The 21352-nt window shown below is 45.2% G+C and overlaps 2 protein-coding genes across 2 annotated transcripts; one reads left to right on the top strand and one right to left on the bottom strand.

Moving 5' to 3' along the window:
• Window positions 1-1333: 1333 nt before the first annotated feature.
• On the bottom strand, window positions 1334-10595 carry CRYZ (crystallin zeta). Its single transcript, XM_042786307.1, has 9 exons — window positions 10490-10595; window positions 7854-7978; window positions 7365-7517; window positions 5578-5741; window positions 4705-4756; window positions 2607-2756; window positions 2096-2197; window positions 1907-2002; window positions 1334-1645 (listed from the first exon to the last, which is right to left on the bottom strand). The coding sequence occupies exons 2-9, from the start codon at window positions 7962-7964 to the stop codon at window positions 1484-1486; spliced, it is 990 nt and encodes a 329-aa protein (XP_042642241.1). The 5' UTR covers window positions 7965-7978; window positions 10490-10595; the 3' UTR covers window positions 1334-1483.
• Window positions 10596-10734: 139 nt separating this feature from the next.
• Window positions 10735-19239, top strand: TYW3 (tRNA-yW synthesizing protein 3 homolog). The gene is made up of 6 exons (XM_032987688.2): window positions 10735-10975; window positions 11766-11846; window positions 15496-15594; window positions 16425-16496; window positions 16777-16910; window positions 17762-19239. Exons 1-6 carry the CDS (start codon window positions 10802-10804, stop codon window positions 17982-17984), a joined length of 783 nt encoding a protein of 260 aa, XP_032843579.2. The 5' UTR covers window positions 10735-10801; the 3' UTR covers window positions 17985-19239.
• Window positions 19240-21352: the final 2113 nt, after the last annotated feature.

The following is a 21352-nucleotide window of genomic DNA, read 5'->3' on the forward strand; positions in this document are numbered from 1 at the left end:
CTTGCTCTTTTATCATCAGTGTGAATTGAATTAGTTTCGTAAGCCTCACTGTAAAGACCTTCTTTCCTTTTTCATGATACGTGTCTGGTTATTGCTCACAAGTTCATATTCTTGAAAACCATACTAATTTCCTCCCCCAGCGCACTACAATTTGCACAGTATTTGTCTCCAGGATGTCACCTGTCTCAGACCTGAGCCTCAGTTCCCAGTTTAGAGAAGTGATGAAAATACGACCCAGTGAGACCTTACTAGTGCCTTTAATGAAAACATTAACCTAGGTGTAACTGAAGGACAGATGCCACAGACATATCTGTCACCAGTCTTCCTTATCATTGCTTGCTAACCCAAAAGTGAGTGTGAGCATTAGAATTCATTTTTAAATGTAGAATACAACAAAGATTAGTACCTATGCTCAGTTATTTAGAAAAATATCAATGCTTATTATTTATCTCACATTTTCTCAAATAGAAAATAACAACATGGAACTGGGCAAAGAACAGTTACCAATAGTTTCATAACTATGCTAGCTAGATTTGAGGTAGCATGAGCACACATACTTCCATGGGTATCCTGGGAAGAATAAAAGGGATGCTGCCCAGATGTGTAGGAATGGGATTAGAAAAGGTAAGGCACAGCTGGAGCATGAATTTGGCAAGGGATGCAAAGAATAGTAAGAAGAGCCTTTACAGGTAAGTTAGCCAGAAAAGGAAGATTAAAGAAAATGTACCACCTCCAGTAAACAAGACATGAGAACTGGTGACAACTGACATGGCAAAGGCTGATGTTCTTAATCACCTCCCCCGGGAGGCCGGGCTGAGAGAGTTGGGGGGTTCAGCCTGGAGAAGGGAAGGCTCCAGGGAGCCCTTCGAGCGGCCTTTTGATACATAAAGGGGACTTACAAGAATGAGAAAGACTTTTTACCAAGGCCCCTATTGACAGGACACGGGGCAATGGTCTTAAACTGAAAGAGGGTAGGTTTAGGTCTGGGCCTAAGGAAGGAATTTTTTACAATGAGGGGGGTGAGGCGCTGGCCCCGGGTGCCCAGAGCAGCTGTGGCTGCCCCCTCCCTGGAAGGGTTCAAGGCCAGGTTGGACGGGGCTGGGAGCCCCCTGGGCTGGGGGAAGGGGGCCCTGCCCGGGGCAGGGGGGGGCACTGGGGGGGCTTTGAGGGCCCTTCCAGCCCAAACCAGCCTGTGATGTCAAATTCTATCTTGGGTATTAGTTTCCCCTGCATCACAAGGCCACACCAGCAGAGAAAATTTGCTGTTTCCACATCAGCCAAAAGATCTACAAAAATTAAAGTATATGCAACTCTGCTCATTACAAAAAGAAAACAGATTGTTAATTAATGTAATTAATTAATGTAAGTTAGCATTTGCTGTTACTGACAAACCTGATCAGAAGTACGTTCCATAACATACATTCCATGAATCATGTAAGCAAAGGTGCAGTTAGAACATCTACAAACTAAATAGTAAAAGAGTTTATGGAATGAGCACCATCTTTCCTAGGGCACCAGTACTGTGAATAATGTCTTCGTGAGCTTTAGCTACTTTCTCCAGTGGATATTCAGAGCCTACAACTGGTTTCAGCCAGCCAGCTTCTATGCCATCAAGGAGTGCTGTTGCACATTCATGCCTCTCCTCCTGCATGTAATAAAGACAGCTTTTACCACAAGGTCTTTACATTTTAGAAAAGCATTGACTATTTATGCAAGTCTTAAACAAAATTTCACAACCCAAAAATATTTTAAGATGTTCTGAGATTAAATCAAAACGTAAAGGAATGAAAAAACAAGTTAGTTACAGTGAAGTCATGCTTTTATCCCTACGAATTATTTCAAATGGAAATAAAGAGGTGTTGGAATAAGCCAACAAAATATTCTTTAAAATAAAAATGTTTCTTACCTCAGTTGCCAGAAACAGACTAACTCCAATTATGCTAGATTCTTTACTTATAGTGTCTCTTGGATTTATCTCAATAGGACCTCTACAGCCCACAACCTGTTATAAATGAATTAAACGATAGTTCAAGTTATAACCGTTGCATTGCATTGCTAAATGCACAAACTAAAGCCAGTGACAAAAAATACTTACCATCACCCTTCCTGCATAGGACAACAGTTGCAAGTCAGCAGCAAGATTGACGTTAGAGAGCATTTCTATTATTATATCAACTCCTTCCATTCCTGTGTATTCCTATACAGGACATAATGTTATTTAAATCTCTCCAGTGCTTGGGTACCACTGCTTATTTCATATGCTACAGATAAAATGTATTTTACAGTTTACTGTTTAAATTTTAAAATGCAGCCTTTGCACTAAGGCTGACAGCTAATAAGTTTAATTTTAGCATATTTTGATATGCTGAATTATGATATGCTACCATATGGGAATTTGCTGGAATGCAAGAGTTTCTAAATGCTATTGCCTGTGAAGAAAGCTCAGCTTTTCCAGCCTGGAAAAGTTTTCCCTCGTGTAGAAATGAAGAAGGCAGTACACCATTGCTCCTACATAAATCTACCTCAAAAAACTTCTGCAGACAACTGTTCGCATTTTCTTAGTAAGAAAAATACATACTGCATCGCCCAGCCTGATACAGGCTTACCTTAATTTTATCAATGTAATTAGCTTCTCTGTGATTAAATGCTTGGTGAGCACCATTTCTCAGAACCATGTTCATGCCTTCCTCAGTTCCTGCTGTTCCCAAAACCTTTAAACCACAAGCTCTGGCCATCTGACATGTTGCTATTCCCACCTGAGGGAAAAAAAAAAAAAAAAAAAAAAAGGAAAAAAGCAAGCGGAAATGTCTTTTTTTCTCTTTATTTCTTAGCATTTTAAATTTTACATATTCTACAAGCAACTTGGAACTTACCCATTTTAAAAGTTGGCCTGGTAACATTTTTTTTTAGCTATAAGTAATTTGTATCCTAAAGATAGCCAAATAGTCTTTAAAAAAATAAACTATATTTACAGAGGCATAGTAAAGAGTTTTGTGGCTTTTGTAATATCTATCAGCATTTGATATAAATCCATGTAGAATGTTGTCTGTGTGTTAAAGTTGGGCCATATATTTTTGACACAAAGCCAAGGAAATTATTCTCTTCACAGAATCACCTGCTATGGATACCAGCATTATATATTGCAAAAAAAGCTGCAAGAACAAATTTTATTAACACTACTTCTGCACCTTTCACAGACAGATTAAATGACTTCCTCAGAAACCAAATTCTCAGTGTCTCATAGCAGGTTTGCACTCCAGAGGATGTTTGAAGGCGAGGGACGCCTTCGTGAAAACCTGCTGTTCTGCTGGAGCCAGCGGTCACGCCAGGCACCCCAACGCCATCTCCCGGTTTTGCTCTGTGTCACGGCATCACTCCCTGGGACGCAGCCCCAGCCCGTCAGCTTCCCGAGGCTACAGACCTGGCAGCCCGCCGTACCAACCACACAGCTGCACACCTCCTCCAGGGCAGGCTAAAATAGGCACGCTTTGCTATCTCTGGAGGTGGACACAAACAAACCAATAAGTGCACAAACAAGGCACGCCATAAAAACTCCATTTGGTGGCTCCTGTATTTAAATTTGTATGTGTGAATAAAACACAAAATAAATGGGCAGGCTTCTCTGTCTGGCCAGGATCTAGCCAAACTGTTTGCCAAATGTGACCTGGCCTTGTTTCCTCAATAACATATCATCAGTTCTCAACTAAATGAAAAAAACAGACACCCTTAATTAAAATACTTCATGGCCAGACTGATTTTCAGAGAAAAATTCCAAAGGAGGCAGATTTTTAAGAATTATTATGGACATCAGCATCACTTGAAAGAAAATACGCAACGCAAACCATCTTTTCTCTTCAGCATGTGCTTCATGCCTATTCCTATGGCAAAGGTTACAAGACCACAGAACAACAGATTTGCATTATATGCTTCCGCAAACCAAACGCAATGTATCTTTTCAAGAAACATAAGAATAGAAACACTAGATTTAGTTCAAGAAAAAAAGAGAGGCTACGATGTCATAATAGCATCTTAGAATGAGATCTGAATTCCTCATATGAAACTGTCATAATCAACTTTTTGCTGTCTACCAAATAATTAAGGAAATTTTGCCCGTTTATAGCAGAAGCTGAGCAACAAAGTGCAAAGTATGGGGGCTAAATTAAACTAGAATGTTGTGTGAAAGAGACCTAAAGTTAGCTTGTCATGTAAAACCAAAGCAAACTGTACGTTCAATTTCACCTAGTATTCAGTCATGAATCTGTATGTTCCAGTATCTCCTTGGGCAGTAAACTGTTAGCTAATAGGTAAAAATATTCCAGAAATGCACAGTTGCTATGTACCAGTGATTACTTCTCAGAGAACTGCGAACAACTTGCACATATTTTAAAATTACAGCTTTCTGCTATTAGTTTTATCTCAGGAAGACTAGTTCTAAAGCTTCCAGACCAACTTCCAACTGCAGCAGTGTTTATTATGTGACCCTCTGTATTAGAGGCCTTGCACAATCACTCATGCAGTTCCATAGTTATTTGGAATAGCTGGGTTTGCTTCAAGAAGAAGGTATCCTAAAGTGTCTGAAATAAAAAACTAATTTTCTTAATCAATTAATTTATATAAATGTGACCTTAAATCATACCACAGACAAAAGCAGATACAAGGACAGAAAGCAGCACTTCTCGTAACTTGACTTCTCAAAATACTTACTCCCCCACTTGCACCATGCACAAGCACACTTTCCCCTGCTTTGGCATGCCCTCTGAATGGAAAAACAGAAAATATTGGCATTATGATTGCAGTACATAATCATTAAGCAACAGATTGCATATACTGACATCAAAAGTCATCTTTCACACAGTATTATTTCCTATTTATGTTATGGCTAAACAAGTATAATCAGCCTCTTTGGGAAAACAAGGAGGCAAAATAAACCATATAATTTATGAATTTAAGTAATATGCAGTTACGTCAACATGCAGCTAGCAGCAAGTTACAGTCTGGTACTGAACCTCAGTTCAAGATCTTCATCTGTTACGGATCCTAAAATAAACCACACTAGTTCTAATCATTTGGTCTGTCAAACTCAACCCGATTTCCAGTCCTAAGCTCTCCCCTAGCTGACACAGAAGTCTGGCTTTTACCCGTTGTGCTGCCCTGTGGCACCAAGCAGGACTGTGCACAGAGTCTCTCTGGCAGAGAGGCTCACAAAGAAAAGAGGTGGGGCTGCTCTACACCACATTGTCTGTTTAATTAAGCAATGAGAACTCTTCCTGGTGCCCTTCCCTAGCTAAAATACCAATGAGTACTAAAAAAGTGTTACATGCTTTATTACATGATACTTATTGAAGACGCCTTTCCATGCCCGTTCTCTGAAGAAGAAATACTCAACAGGGAAATACAGTCACTAGCTTCTAGGTAACAACTATCTGACAGTTCCATCAGCATAACAAATTTAACTTAAGTGTTTTAAATATTTCCCACTCATTGACCTCCCCCCATTTTAGAGGACAATGAAAATATGGGCTTCAGTATTTTAAATATTCAGAAATAAAATGCACAAGCTTAGATTTGGCACCTTACTTTTGGAAAAGAGCACGGTAAGCAGTGAAGTAGGGTATTCCAATTGCTGCTCCTTGCCTGAAGTCCAATTTATCCAACAAAGGAAAGACTCTATCAACTGCAGCAACCGCATAATCTGCATATCCTCCAGTGATTGTACCAATGGTAAAAACCCTGTCACCTTTCTAGAAATGAGGGAAAGAAAACAGATAAATTATCTTCCTTATTTTTAACTTAATATACATCAAGAACCAGTTCACAGAAGTTTAGTCTATTTCTAACAGCTCTCGTTAAAAATAAACAGTTATATTTGTCACAGAGAAGATTTTTATAAATGCTAATACATACAATCAATGCAACACAAACCATATAATTTCACGTACTTAGATTTAAGTGTCATAATTATAATCCCCGCTCTACAGTGTAACACACAAACCTACTGTCTCATTAATATTAACCTTAATGAACCTGAACACTGAAGAATTCCATCCACAGATTCCAAATGCAAAACCTCAAAAGCTTTTGCAAACACAGAGGAACATTTCTCAATCACCTTTGTTTAGAGCTGGAAAAAGGCGTACTCCTACGGTGCCCTAAGGCGGCTCCGGGAGGGAGCAGCGCAGCCAGGGGCTCGGCCGGTGCCAGGAGCGCCCGGCCTGGCAGCGCCGCAGGTGCAGGTGCGGGCACCGGCGCTCAGCGCTGCCGCGGGGGCCCCGGGCAGGATCCGACCCGCTGCGAGCCCGCTCCCGGACCAGCGCAGTACCCGCCAACGCCAGCTACTGAGCCCTGCTTTGACTGTGTGCCTGCCGATCCCAGTAAACGTACAGCACCGGGACCGCCTCAGCTTGGCTGGCAGACAGCGGGTATTAACTACCGTGCAGGGTGCTGCACATCAGCTTCTCAAGCATTACCAGTATGCAAACCCGTGAGCTTGGCTACTCAGCGTTTTCAGGATGTCTGGGGCACACACGGAGCTCGTCATTTCTCTCCTTCATTCAAGCAAAGAGCATCACCATTTCCATCAGAAATAAAAAGCACACAGAGCGGGTATAACAAACTGCTGATAAGAAAATATGAAAAAACATGGTTCTTCTCTCTAGATAACCAAATCTCTCATCTCTCCCACAACAGTTACATGAATTCCCAGTCAGGAAATTCCAGCACAATTTTAACTACAATGTTCGTGTTTCTCTGAGATCAACAGTCTAGCGACTTGAAAGAAAGAACAGATTTAAAAACTAAATAAGTTTCATAGATATCTTTTAGCGAACTGGTAATTGCCTTCTCCTGTCCCAAGACTTTTCCCCTGAGAAAACCTACGTAAAATTACTAGACTAGAGTAATGAAGTATTTGAACAGTATTAACGACAAATATGCAATTTATGGGGCTTTATAAGTAAGTAAAATAAAAGCTATTTCCATTTCCCAAAAAATTGTTCAGTTCTGCATGAAATTATTACCTCAAACAGGAAGCATTCAACTTCAGGTATTTCTGCAGTGCCATACAAAATAATTCTGAACCACAACTTTTGTACGCCTATCACTGCTTTAAGCAGACAAACTGAAGTGCCTCCTCTGAGACCTTTTGACTCCTGGAGACCAACAGCACTAAAGACTTCGCTACAGTTCAGTCTGCAGACTGGACTGACAATATGATCTCACTGCGTGCTCCTACCAGTCACTGAAGGTGATTTTCCCCCCTGAAGAGATTACATGATTATAAGCAATAAAAACAGGAACAGTAGCAGAGCAATCACACAAAGCAGATACAATAAACGATAATGAATTAAACCCCAAGGTATAAATACCTTGAATGCAGTCACATGTTCCCCAACACCTTCTATTACACCAGCCACATCCGAGCCAGGAGTATAGGGTAAAGCTGGTTTTCTAGCATAATTTCCGGAACGAATATACGTCTCGACAGGATTTACCCCACAGGCATGGACTTTAATTAACACCTAAAAGAAAAGATGGTTCTTAAGCAATAATTAAAAAGATTTAGAATTTTATTTCACAGCACAGTATCATGGCATTTTAACTAAATTCTTAAACAGAGAGAGTAAAAATTCTGTGTTGAATTGAGGCCATTTTCAGGAAATCCTTTATATGGAATATATAGCCCATATAACAGTAAAAAGCCACATTTCTTAAACGTGATGTCTCTGGTAGTATGAGTACACTGATCAAAAACTACATATTTAGATTAAAAGTTTTGTTTCCTATTCTTCATTCTGTTCTGAATATACCTGTTATCATTCAATATCATTATTCCAGTTCACAGAACTCATATGTACCTGATTTTCTTCTGGATTGGGAATTAAGACATTTGACTGGAGTTTAAGCACTTCAGGGCCACCAAATTCAAAAACTCTGACAGCTCTCATCACATTTCTTGTGGCTGCCATAGTGATCAGAATACCTAGGAGAAAGAAAAAAAAAAAAAAAGAACATTGTATTGCCTTCATAAATTATTTGTATTTTCAAAATAAAGAAATCAGACAACTGCCTGTCAAGCAAGTGACTAAACTGAGCCTCACTCCTGATTTAAATTTTGAGGGGTTTTTGGTTGGTTGGTGTTTGTTGGGGTTTTTTTGTCTGTTTTTTTTTGTTGGTTTTGTTGGTTTTGGTTGGTTGGTTGTTTTTTTTTTTTTTCCACAAATCTTGCAATAGGCATAAAATTAACCCTACCATTTGCAGGACTGTGTGAGTATTAAGAGAATCACATTAAAATAATTTATGCATAGAAGTATTTCTGCAGCAGCTACTGTGAACACTGCACTACTATCACATATGCAGAGATGTACAGTACTTTGGGGGAAAATACTGACAATTTGCTATCACATTATTGCAAAATAGCCTGTTGTACACTGGCTGACTGAGTAATCTAAGTGACATTCCAGTCACTGCTCCCGCTTACTATTAAATTTACATGTGAAAAACAAAGCTACAAAAAACTACTGATCAGCTATCAAAAATAGACACTAGGACATTAAAACCAGCCAGCAAAAACTGAAGTGCAGACATTCAAGATTCCAATCCTTAAATCCTGCTGGACTTTGACACTGCAGCTGCATGCAGCACAGACCATGAACCACTGCCCTCAGCTGCTGCAGCTCACAGCCTTGCATGCATTGATCAGAGCGATGACGGCTGATCCACAGATGAAGCTGTGACTATTCCAACTGCATTCATTTATGAAGTATTCTAACAAAACACCGCAAGCAACTTGCTACTACAGGAAAAGTGATACACAATTCTTTCAGGAGTCTGATCGATACAGACAGAGGAGCTTTACTGGGTATAAAGCAAATAATCACAGGACAGCAAACAGGCATACAGGAAGTTTAAGGACACCAAGAGATCATGTTTTTGATCAACTCCAGCTAAAGAACATTAGGACTATATCCAGAGGTAGGCTTCTTCTTACAGGTGATTACAGCTTTTAAAAGTACCAGACTAAGTCACTATTTTTTTCTCCTAGCTGATATGGTCTGTAAGGCTTTTTGGTTACCTGTTCAAGTCAGGTAAATTTACCTTGAGACATGACAAAAATTTACATCACAAAGTAATTTCTGAAGAATAGGTCACTTTTAGACATAGTGATAATAAACCAAATTAAAAGAAGGCTTCTGTTCTACCCAGAAAAACACCTGAGGACCTGTAGGCTTTAACAAGTGATCCTGCACCCGTTAGGATGAGGTCTTCCCTAGACAAGTGGGAGCAACCCCGGTACGTGCTGGAGGGGCAACAGGCGGGCACAAGCGATCCCGGAGGCTGCCCGAGCGCTGGAGAGGAGATGTGCCCCGTGCTGGCGAGCAGGGGGGGCCGGAGAGGAGGTGCCCCCTTATTCACAAGCAGGGGGCAGCCAGAGAGGTGCCCCCTTATTCACGAGCCGGGGGGGCCGGAGAGGTGCCCCCTTATTCACGAGTGGGGGGGGGCGGAGAGGTGCCCCCTTATTCACGAGTGGGGGGGGGCGGAGAGGTGCCCCCTTATTCATGAGCAGGGGGGCAGCCAGAGAGGAGAGGTGCCCCCTTATTCACAAGTGGGGGGAGAGCCAGAGAGGTGCCCCCTTATTCACGAGCAGGGGGAGGCCAGAGAGGTGCCCCCTTACTCACGAGCAGGGGGGGCCGGAGAGGAGAGGTGCCCCCTTATTCACGAGCGGGGGGGGCCGGAGAGGTGCCCCCTTATTCACAAGTGGGGGGAGAGCCAGAGAGGTGCCCCCTTATTCACGAGCAGGGGGGGCCGGAGAGGTGCCCCCTTATTCATGAGCAGGGGGGCAGCCAGAGAGGAGAGGTGCCCCCTTACTCACGAGCGGGGGGGGGGCGGAGAGGAGAGGTGCCCCCTTACTCACGAGCGGGGGGGGCCGGAGAGGAGAGGTGCCCCCTTACTCACGAGCGGGGGGGCTGGCGGGAGCCGCAGGCGCTGGGGCCGCGGCTGCAGCGAGCGGGAGGCGAGGGAGCTCAGGGCCGGGCAGGGGGGAGCCGGTCCCGAGGGCAGGCCCCACCGCCTCCGGGGAGCCCAGGGGATTCCGGAGAGCCCCGCGGGGTGAGGCGGGGCCCAGCCGGCCAGTCCGGAGCCAGAGGTGGAGCTCTTCGAGCCCAGCGGTGCCGCCGGCCGGGCAGTTCCTCGGACACAAAGGGCGCTGGGCGGCGAGAGGGAGCCGGGGACGGGGCCGGGAGGCTGGGGCTGAACTGCCGGGCACCGGGGCGGGTTCCGCGAGCGCCCCGGCAGCCGCGGGGACGGGACGGGGCCGGGCGGGCCCCGAGCTGCTCAGGGCCTCCCCCGGCCTCGGAGCAGCCGCCGGGAGCCCGGGCCCCGGGGCGGTCGGAAAGAGGAGCCTGGTCCTCCGTCGCAAAGCGGGGCACAGCCGGGTGACCAGAGGCCTGACCCGGCTCACGGGGGGGGGGGGGGGGGGGGGGGGGGGGCTCACCGGCTGCGCAGGAAGCGAAACGCGGCCGCGGCGCGGAGCGTCCCCGCGGCGGGAGGGCCCGGGGAGCCCGGCCCTCAGCGACCGCGGGGAAGACACGCCCAGGACACGCCCCCCGCCGCTAGGCCACGCCCCGCGCCGCTAGGCCACGCCCCCCGCCGCCGCGTCCGCCTCGTCTGGCGGAGCCCGGCCCCGCTCGGCGGGCGCGTCCCGGGGCCGAGCCCCGCGGAGCCCCCGCAGCGGCGGGAGCGGCCGGCACCGCCCCGGCACCGCCCCGGCACCGCCCCGGCACCGCCCCGGCACCGCCCCGGCACCATGTCGGCGTTCGGGCGGCGGAAGGCGCAGCGGCTGGCGCGGGCGGACGGCAGCAGGAAGGGCGGCCTGGACGAGCGCGCCGCCGCCGTGGTGCGGCTGCTCAACGGGCGGGCCCGGTTCTGCACCGCCAGCTCCTGCTCGGGCCGCCTGGTGCTGGCGCAGGGCAGCGCCGCGGTGAGTCCCGCCGGCCCGGGCCGCGGCGAGGGGAGGGGAGGGGAGGGCGCCCGGGGGCGGCGGGGTCCCTGCCCGGGGGGGGGGGTCCCTGCCCGGGGGGGGGGGTCCCTGCCCGGGGGGGGGGGTCCCTGCCCGGGGGGGGGGGGTCCCTGCCCGGGGGGGTCCCTGCCCGTGGGGGTCCCTGCCCGGGGGGGTGCCTGCCGGGGGGGTCCCTGCCCGGGGGGGGGTGTCCCTGCCCGGGGGGGGGTGTCCCTGCCCGGGGGGGGGGGTCCCTGCCCGGGGGGGGGGGTCCCTGCCCGGGGGGGGGGTCCCTGCCCGGGGGGGGTGTCCCTGCCCGGGGGGGGGTGTCCCTGCCCGGGGGGGGGTGTCCCTGCCCGGGGGGGGGTGTCCCTGCCCGGGGGGGGGTGTCCCTGCCCGGGGGGGGGTGTCCCTGCCCGGGGGGGGGTGTCCCTGCCCGGGGGGGGGGTTCCCTGCCCGGGGGGGGGGGTCCCTGCCCGGGGGGGGGGGTCCCTGCCCGGGGGGGGGTGTTCCTGCCGGGGGGGGGGGGGGCTCCCTGCCGGGGGGCTCCCCGCTCCGGCCTCAGCCGGCGGCTGCGGGGCCTGGCGGAGGCCGCGGCTTTGCGGGGCTGAGCCCGAGCCCACGCGCGGCCGTTTGAAGCGGCTTTTGCACAAACGCACTTGATGCGCTGAGAGAACCGCTGCTCGGAAAGCAGCGTTATTTACGGTTGTTTACACGCGATCAAGCATCGCCGCCCGGTAGCGCTGGTTTAATCATTTCTCCTCGTTCCTAGGATGCAAACAGCAGTGAGATCCAGAAGAAAAACTGCACGTGGCTCATGGTAACACATGAAACGTGCACCCAAGGTGATGTGGTAAGAGGACAATGCAATACAGCTCTTAATTCAGTGCAGCGTTCCTAGTGTCATGGAAAACATGCAAAACACCAAGAGGCTTCAGAGTTTCTTATTCCTGTTACTGAGATGAATTGACACTCTAATTTCAAAACAAACATTTCTCTAGGTGCTTTACTCAATACATTCTTAAGACTTGTTTTGAAGAGGATGCTTTTAAGCTTAATACCAAACCATCTGCGTAGTTGTAAATGCAGCTAATAGAAAACTTGAATACTTTCTTACTGTCAGGAGTCACGTAATCTCCACATCTCGATAGCTCAACAAGTCAGTAATTACTACTGCTTCTGTAGCATAAGACTGTCTCTCAAGAAACGGTGTCTGAAAGTCCTAACGTACAGTGATTCTTATTTTTTAAGAGTCCTTTCCTGAAGGATTACTGTTAGCATAACAATGTATTTTTCATTTCTGCAGCTTCTTGTCTTTGTTTTCCTTTCTTGTTGGATTGCCAGCAAGGTATCAACTGGAGTCTAGATTTGATTTAAAAGCCTTTCTATTCAAAAGTAAAATAAGCCTAATTTCTGTAGAATTCTTTCTGGTATTTGGACAGTGACAATCTAGGCACTAGAAGACACTGCTGGGCTAAATGGAAACAGTATATTCCTTGTTAATACGGAAGTAACAACTGATGATGAAGCTAGGTGTTTGCTTAGTAAAAGTTCTGTGTCAGGCAGCATCTGAGATGATGCTTATAACTCAAGCAACAACATTCCTGCAGGACACAGATGCAGGATAATGTGGCCTTTATCCTGTTCTCCAACAGTTAGAGCCTGACATACACATTAATTGTAATACCAATTTCAGAATGGGTCAGTTGTGATTAGCAAATATTTTGTGTTGCCCTCATTAACTGTTTCATAAGGTACAGCCATTCTTGCTTTGTTTTTGTCAGCAATTCCAGAAACAACCAAAATGAATGCCTTTGTTTCCATTAAAAGTAGGTGTGGTCAGGTGGGCGTGCCAGTGAGCATGTTTGTTTTGTATGTAATAACTCCTTCAGTTTAAAAAAACTGTCTTGAATTTAAAAATGTCTTGAGCCCAGCTTGCTGTGCTTAACAGCCTGTAATTTACGAACAGACACCTGAAACTCATGTAACAGTGAATCTCTTATACTGCATTCTTAATTTACTATCTTAAAATCCCCTGAAATTTAAAAAAGAAAAATATGTAGTAGGGGTTTTTTTTTAGGATGCTTTCAAAATAGTCTGTTCCCTGCATACATCTCTTTGCTTTGTCTGTCCCAAAAAGGAAGCGGTTTACAACGTCAAAATTCTGTCACTCAATTCATAGCTCGCTTTTCCATAGGCATGCATTCTCACACATGCACCAAAAAAGTCTCCTCCAAAATCTTTGTCTTCATTAGTATTTGTTCTAGCAAAGCAGAGCTTGCTGAAATTTCCATCAGCAAATTTCAGGCTGAGTAGGACACAGGAGGTGGTTGTTGACTATTATGAGAGGAAATACTCTGAATTTTCCTGTTCCCTTTAGCAGGTAGATGGTTTTGGTTTTTAATGCATGAATTGCAAGTGTAAGAAAAATGTTTTTGATTCATTTTTAAACTGATATGTGATAAAGCTTTGATAGTGCAGTATTTAGGAAATGGGAAGTCAGGATCTTGCATGCTGTGTGTTGTGCTTTTCAGCTGTCAGATCATTTGACCTCACTGCATATATTATTAACCTCAAGAATATGAACACAGGATATTTGCTTATTTTTATCCCTCTATCCTGCCAGTGATAAGAGAAAGAAGTATCACGTATTATGAAGTACATCTTTGCAAGGTTACTGATTTGACACAAATCTCATAATCACACAATAGTGAAAAAGTGAAATGGTGTCTATCCGATACCCACTGGGTGTTTCCCCATCAGCCTCACTGGGAGCACCTCAGACTTCATAGACCTAATAGGAAATTACTTTCGGTATTTCCCTATTAAATTGAGTTTGCAGGAAATGCAGTGAGAGAATAACAAACCTTTACTGAAAATACTTTGCTGCACTGCCAAGCTCTTCGGGAGGCGAGTGCTGTGGGGCGGCTCAGGGGCCGAGCTCACGCGCGCAGGCGTTGCAGCCAGTACGGCGTCAGCTGTATTCTCGCCGAAAAGCTGCCCCTCGCGTGTCCGCGGAATTACAACCCTCGCGGCCCCGCGCTCTCCGGTGCCGCGCGCGGGGGCGCGCCCCCGGGCCAGGGCAGGGCGGCGGGCACAGGCCCGCGCGTGGGCGCGGCGGGTCCCCGCGTGGGCTCGGGGCCGGGCCCGGCCGTGCGGAGCGCGCGGCAGCCCACGCGGGCATTTCCGTGCCGCGCGGCCCTGCGCGGGCTGACCGCGCCTGTTCCTCGTCGGCGTTAGCGCCGCGGTGGTTACTTGGGATTTTTTTTTTTTTTTTTTTTTTTTTTTTTTTTCCCCAAATCTGGCGCACAGATTACAAACTCGGCCGTTCAGAAAGACCTGCCTCTGTGCTGCATAAATACATTTAAATACTTTTCAGTGTTTAAAGGAGACGGCATTACTTCAGCAGTTTTATGCCACCGTGTCTTAAAAAAAGCATACGAATTTGATTATTTCCAGAAGATTTTGTTGAATGTATTCAGTCTACAAGAAGGATGAGACAAAACAACAAAGTACAGGGAAACAGCTTAAATTTCTCAAGCTAACAGCAAATTCTTTAGTGCTGTGAATTAAGCAACTGAAGGCAAACAAGAAGGGGGGGGGGAATAGGGCTTATGATTAAATCATCATATAATGAAATAAGTAATATAACTGCCTCAAAGCAACCTTTCTGAATGGAATAAAGTAATATCAGCCCTTAAGATTTCTCTGCATAAAGATAGCATAGAAAAGTAGAGAAATTCTAACAGTAAACCACGCAGAATGTAATACAGCTTTCTCCACACTTGCAAATCCAAGAGAAATTGCTGCTGGCATCTCAGTCTCCTAGCAGAACTGAGCGGTCTGAAGGTAACTTATTGAATTTTATAATTATGAAGTTACTTTTTTCCCTTGTCTTGTGGGTTTACACCTCTAATTTCAACCTCTGATTTTTTTATAACTCTTATACGGTAGCCTATGCATTATTATTTAAACTAGTAATCAAGTATGTTAGGCCATGAATTTAATCTGCTGAACCCCAGAAAGTTTCTGAAGTTGAGGAATGTACTTCAGAAACTACATGTCTTTGATTTTAAGGAACAGTTAAAAAAAAAAAAAAAAAAAAAGCTAAAGAAACTTGCTCAGGTTTCATGTGATTGCAGTAAAATAGTCCTCTTCCCATGCTGTACTGACTGTATTGATTCATTTGAATATACAAAGAAATAAACAGGGAAGCATACTTTTTCAAGTTTATCTTGCGATGAATTTCTATCAAACCTAATCAGTTTAGCTAACGGAATCATGGAAATCCACGGAATGTCTATATTACGAGCAATGAAAAATCAAAAACAGCTGCACAAGCTTCATTGCTTGGAAATCATTTGCTGCATTTTTAATGCTTGTTTCACAAACTGACTGGCTTTAATTTTTTTTTCCCCTTTTTTTTCTTTTTTTTTTTTTTTTTTTTGTAATAACGGTACACACTTGCAGTATTAATATAAATATTTTGGTGTATTTTCCAGATGACAGCGCTAGAGAAAGCAACTGGTGATGCTGTGTTCAAGTTTGAACCGTTTGTTCTTCATGTGCTATGTCAAGAGCTGCAAGATGCACAGCTTCTGGTAAAATTACATCAAGTAACAGTGTTCCATTGTGGTTCAGTTATATTCCTTGCTGTAAAAGTAAACGTATTGGCTCCTGAGTAAGCTTTAGCACTTAATAGTTCCAGATGTGCTGTATGTTTAATAACTAAGGTAGTAAAAGTAAGCTGATGAAGAAAACACAGCTTTAAACTTAGCAGACATTTTGCTGTACTTTTTATAAAACAAAATTACTCAGCTACAATTCAGTCCTAGAGCAGAAGCAGGCTGCCTGGTAAAAAAATCTTCCCCAGTGAGCCTGGGTTGCCTTGGCTGGCTGAAAGGGATGGGTTTTTTAGATGTCATTTTGCTACTGGCCAGGCCATTTGCCTCCTGTGTGTCAACTAACGGAGTAGTACCTTTGCCTTCGCCTTTTCCAGAATGAGACTGGAGAGTAATGCATGATGGGTCTGTTCCTTCATTAATGTAGAAGAGAGTTGATTAGCTTCTTTTATAGTACTACTGCACTTTTAGCTATAAAAGTGTTGGACAATTGTCTATATGGTTACCAGCTCTTCAAGATAAAATAGTACAGTGCCCAGAGAGACGTTAATGCCCCATCTGCGCTAACAGATTAAGATTAGACAATCAGCACTGACTGTGGTTCTTTGCAAACCAACCACGATTTGTGATACTGTGTGGGCTTCATCTTAAAAACATTTTAATGTAACCATAATTGCGTTAATTTGGGGAAATGGCTTTGAGTAAGTTTTTGCAAAACTGAGATTATAAATTGCACTGCAACCCATCCGTAATTATTTCTTGCTGCGAAAGTGTATAAGACCTTTTTAAGGCATTTATTTGTTCTGCAGCATTCAGTGGCCATCAATTCTGGGTTCAGGAACTCTGGTATTACAGTTGGCAGAGGAGGAAAAATTACAATGGTAAGAACTTTTCTACTTACATGCAAGGAATGTTATAAAATCATATCATCACTGTTAACCTTGATTTTTTTTTTTTTTTTATGAGCCAAGATATGAATTGTAGTGTGATAGACAGCTATAGCAAAGAAACAGCTTTATGCTTTAGTTGACAGCAAACTAACCAATTGTGTGGGTGTTTTCTTTTTTTTTTTTCCCTGTAATGAACTCCCCGTATTATTTAAATAACCTTAGTAAAATAAAAAACTTTATTCTAGATGAATCCTTCTGCATGTGTTTTTAGGCTGTCCGGAGTACTCATTGCTTAGAAGTTCCACTGACCCACAAAGGGAAGTTGATGGTCTCTGAAGAATATATTGAATTTCTGATACACATAGCTAATCGGAAAATGGAAGAAAACATAAGGAGGATTGACAGGTTTGTAAGAGTACACTGATCCTATTCATGGCATCTAAATCCAAAAGTGAGAGAGATTATGTTAAAAAAGAACAAACAAAAAACAAACAAACAAACAAAAAACAGACAACCCCCCCTGAAGTCTAAAATACAAGTTCAATTAATTTTTTGAGATCTGAAGACTATAAACTGTTCAAGCGAAAACCTGTAAACAGCATGAGTTTGCAGACTGTCATGAAGTAGGTTTTAAGTTTCTTTTTCTAATGATAACAGCATTTGTTCTTCTAACACAGTAACCACTTCAGAAGTATTCAGATTGCAGTGCACACTCTAATCCACTAAACGGTATCGTTTCCAAAACTGATGATATATGAAGGCAGTGGAAGGTTACATGCACTCTGGGTCTTTACGCTTGTCTCCAGCTGAAGATCAGAATAGGCAGAAGAGCCAAAGAGCACAAGGATCCAAAGGATGCTGGAGAGACACCTACGTGTACTAAGACCAGTTTCCTTTTGTATGTCCATTTAAAATCTCTCTAGTTGTTAAAAGTAATTGCCAGTAGTAGCGGTCCATCTGATCAGTAATGACATCATTCATCAGCCATTATAACCTGAAAACATTTTACAGTTTCTGTAAGATTGGCAGGGTCTTAATGGCGTGTGAGTACACCCACTGACTGATTTCTAACAAACATCACAAAGAGAAGTCTCACGGCATACACAAGGACGAGCAGCATTGGCTAGAACATTTCAGTGTTAGTAACAATTTTCTTCTCTTAGCATGTTTTGATTATGTTACAAACACATTAATTTCTCAGTTTTGCAGATCTTGAGCAAACCTTCAAAAATAACTACACAATTGTTTCTTTCTAGATTCTACAAACACTTAGAGTTAGCTTTGAAAGCGGCTGCCAGTGCAAACGACTCGCCTCCTGAGGAGACGGAGAAGAATCGCTCTGTTTACATTCACAGAAGAAAGAGAAAGACCATTCAAGAACAAGATGTACACACCTCTCCAAAGGATCACAATGAAGAACTGGAGCCTGAGGATGATATAGAAAGCAGTCTTGATATTTTTGCTGAAATCATGATATAGACTAAGGCATCTGAAAGCAAATGGCAAACTGAATAATAATTGTAATGCTCTTTGTAAGAGATGAATACTGCTCTGTTCTAAGTAGTAACACTCTCATAGACATTTACCAGGAAAAAAAAGATAAACAGAATTGTGAACAGGTTTAATTCCACAGAAGCACAGAGAACAAAACCGTAAAATGTTTTGGGTTTGTTTTTTCAAACAGCACTGTTGAATTAACAGTCTTTTACTCTGTCTGTCAGTTATCACAGAAATAACTGGTTTGCTACAGCCTTTGCCCACTTTTGCTATGGAAGCATTTCACTTCCAAATGCTGAGTTTAGGCTGCCTGAGTTTTGCTGAGCAGAGAAACTCTAAAAACTGGATTGTTACCCCTGAAGGTTTTTAATCTCTGTAGGACCCCTGCAAAACTGCGCACCAATATAGGTAGCCCTGTCAAAGGTACAGAGCCAGGTCTTAGTTGGCTGAAGAACAGCACCTGGTGTGGAGGTTAGAACAGAGAAGTAGAGGCTGGTACTGCTCTCTGCCGGCTTCAGCTGTGTGCTCCAGGATCCCTCCTGACTTGCACCGGGCAGCAGAGTTGATGCTGTTTCCCCACACTTGGCTGTGTGTCAGGCTCCAGCCCCACTGTGTTGGTGTGTTCTGCTTCCCTTGGCCCGTGGCCACAGTTACTTCGCTTTGCGTCTTTTGGCCAACTCTGTATGCTGATAGTTCGTTAGCTCTCTTGCCTGTCATTCTGTGTGGCCAGCACCCAGCTTCAGTTCCAGCTGTTGAGCCTAAAGTCAACCAAAGTGTCCAGTAATGGGTTTTCTTACCAGGCTCTGAGCCACTGACATGCAATAGATGTTAACTATAAAGCAGTGCAATAGCTTGCGCATTCCTTTTTGTACCACTGGAAAAGTCACTCCATGTTTCCTAGTGTATTTTTCAGAAAAATGGTGAATTTGTAGACCTGAGCAGTAACGAATTCTGAGCCTGCCCTTTTATGACTGAGTGATCACTAGCACTGCAAAACAAGACCCTTACTGAAGGAAATGGTTTCTTTGGTACAGTAACTCCCAGTCCATGTAGGTCATTGTTTCCATTACATAAAATGTCTTGGGGACATTTTAATTCCACTGTAAAAATCCGACATACTAGGTGGCAGCCAAAGGGAAAAGTAATTGGGGGCTTGAAATAAGTTCTGAAAGATCCGTTAGGCTGTGTTTCCAGTAGCTGGCATGCCAAAACAAATAAACTTGAGCCTTTTGTGTTGCTTGTTTGTGTTACTTGGAGCTTGCACAGTTTGGTGCACTTGCTTTCATCCTATTTCTGGTGGCTTGAAAGCCCTCAGCACCTGGTTGGGGCATGGGAGGGTGAGAGGCCAACAGGTTTCCATCCCTGGAAGAAGACTGCGGATGTGTCAAGTGAAAGGCCGGGTGGTCGATGCTGTCCTTGGCTGTTGGCTGCGAGCACAAACTGAGCAAAGAGCTGAAAGAGCAGGCTCTGCTATCTTCCTCTGTGGAGGGGGCGAGGCACTCCTGACCTTCTGAATATTAGCATCAGCTTGTGACGTGACCAGGTATGTAAGATGTTGAAATACCACCTGAAACCGTCAAAAGTAATACGCTGGATACGTTCTCAAGCCCTGTGTATTTGGGTGGGCTAATCCCTGTTCAATCTGAACTGCAGCTGGTCAGGGGAGTCACTTCTAAGGGTCAAGAGCAAGGCTGGAGTCCCACAGCCCGTGTGGGAGCCGCCGAGGGCCACCACGGTGGGCCAAAGTGAGGGCAGCTCCTGGGGGTGTGGACGTGGTCCTGCCGCACGCGTCACCCGAGGAGCACCAGCGTGGGGGGTGCTCGCTTCAGGCCCTCGCACCCCAAGTCTTCACAGACCCTCCCTTCCACCCTAAGGCACCACCACGTAGCTGAGCCGACGCCCCAAAGCTTCCATCAGCAAACAGCAACGTGGCTCAGCGCAGAGCCCGGGGGCTGGTGGGGGTCCCGCCGTCCCCCCCTCACCGCCCGGGGTGGCTCCTGTGTGCAGAGGAGGCAGCTGCCCCTTTCAGAGGCAGCACGGTGGGTTTCAGAGTTTGCTCCGAACAGTCTGAACCGCCTTCTGCCTTCAAAGCGGTTCTAACGAGGACTGGCTCTGGTCTGTTAGAGATGACCGCGAGCGACCGTAGGTGCCGTTAATGAACGTGAGCAATTTCCCCGCGCGGCAGCGCTGTGATCTTCTGCCACACACGGGAAGATAAAATTCCGCACTGAAAGAGCAGCGATGCAAAGGCACCACATCAGATTTCAGCCCCAGCCCAAAGAATCGGTAGTTTTGAGACCAGGGGAGGCCTGTGTCCGAAGTCAGAGGTTCACGCCCAAGTACATACAGTCATGAACACACCCGTGTGAGGTGGGACAGAGATCACAGATACCAACTCTGTGTATACACCGGGATTTCGCTATGCTTTCCAGGGCACACCTGTGGGGCTGTGTATTGGGAGGAAAGAGTATTCAATGAAGCTACTTAATTTTTTGGGGAAGCTTCTTTTATATTTTAACTTTTTTTTTTTTTTTTTTTTAATGCAATCCAAACACTACAGTAATGGCCCAAACCTTTACAATACGTAACAGCATGAACAGGATTGACGTTCTTAGAAATACGGGTTGTCAGAAACTGATATGTGATACGATCCCACATTCCTCTTAAAAATTATACCAAATTCACGAAAATTTTTTTACAGTCTTAAGGTAGAAAGGATGCCATAACTATTGCCATCTTGCTACTTTGTACCTTTTAACTCCAATTATTGAAGACTGTTAGGAACATCATACAAAATAAACAAAAGACACTACAACAAGAAAAATAAACAGTCGCATGATTCTCAGTGAAAGATTAGGGCATCGCCTTACTTCAGTGCTTAATATATTCAACAGTTTTTACAGTGTTTTTCTGACTTTTTTAACCTCCCTAAAGGTTTCTGAGGCGGATACTGAGGTTGTGTTCCACTGTCCTGCAGCCGTGCCAGGAAGGTGCAGAGCACCAGCACCACCCTGCTCCGCCACCCTTACTTGCCCATGTACCAGGGGATAACCTCGCTTTTCCTCAGTCTTACCCAAGTTTCACAAATGCTTTCTGAGATTAATTTTTTCAGGCTGTGTTTTATTTCCAGCTCCTATAACTAATTCTGTTACACTGTAAATGCAATATCCAGCTGCAGACTACAGGCATCCCAGTGGACAGAAAGGCTACACGCAACAGGAGGCAGCAGCCTTTGGAAAGGTAATTCTGGGGTTCCTGGCAGAAGAAAAAATTACTGATAAGCAACAAGAGTCCTAAAATTGACAAATCTTTACCATTTGTAAGCGTGCTCAGCCACTTAATTAATGAAA

Source organism: Tyto alba, unplaced genomic scaffold, assembly GCF_018691265.1.
Source record: "Tyto alba isolate M040663 unplaced genomic scaffold, T.alba_DEE_v4.0 Super-Scaffold_1000006, whole genome shotgun sequence".
Taxonomy (NCBI): Eukaryota; Metazoa; Chordata; class Aves; order Strigiformes; family Tytonidae; genus Tyto; species Tyto alba.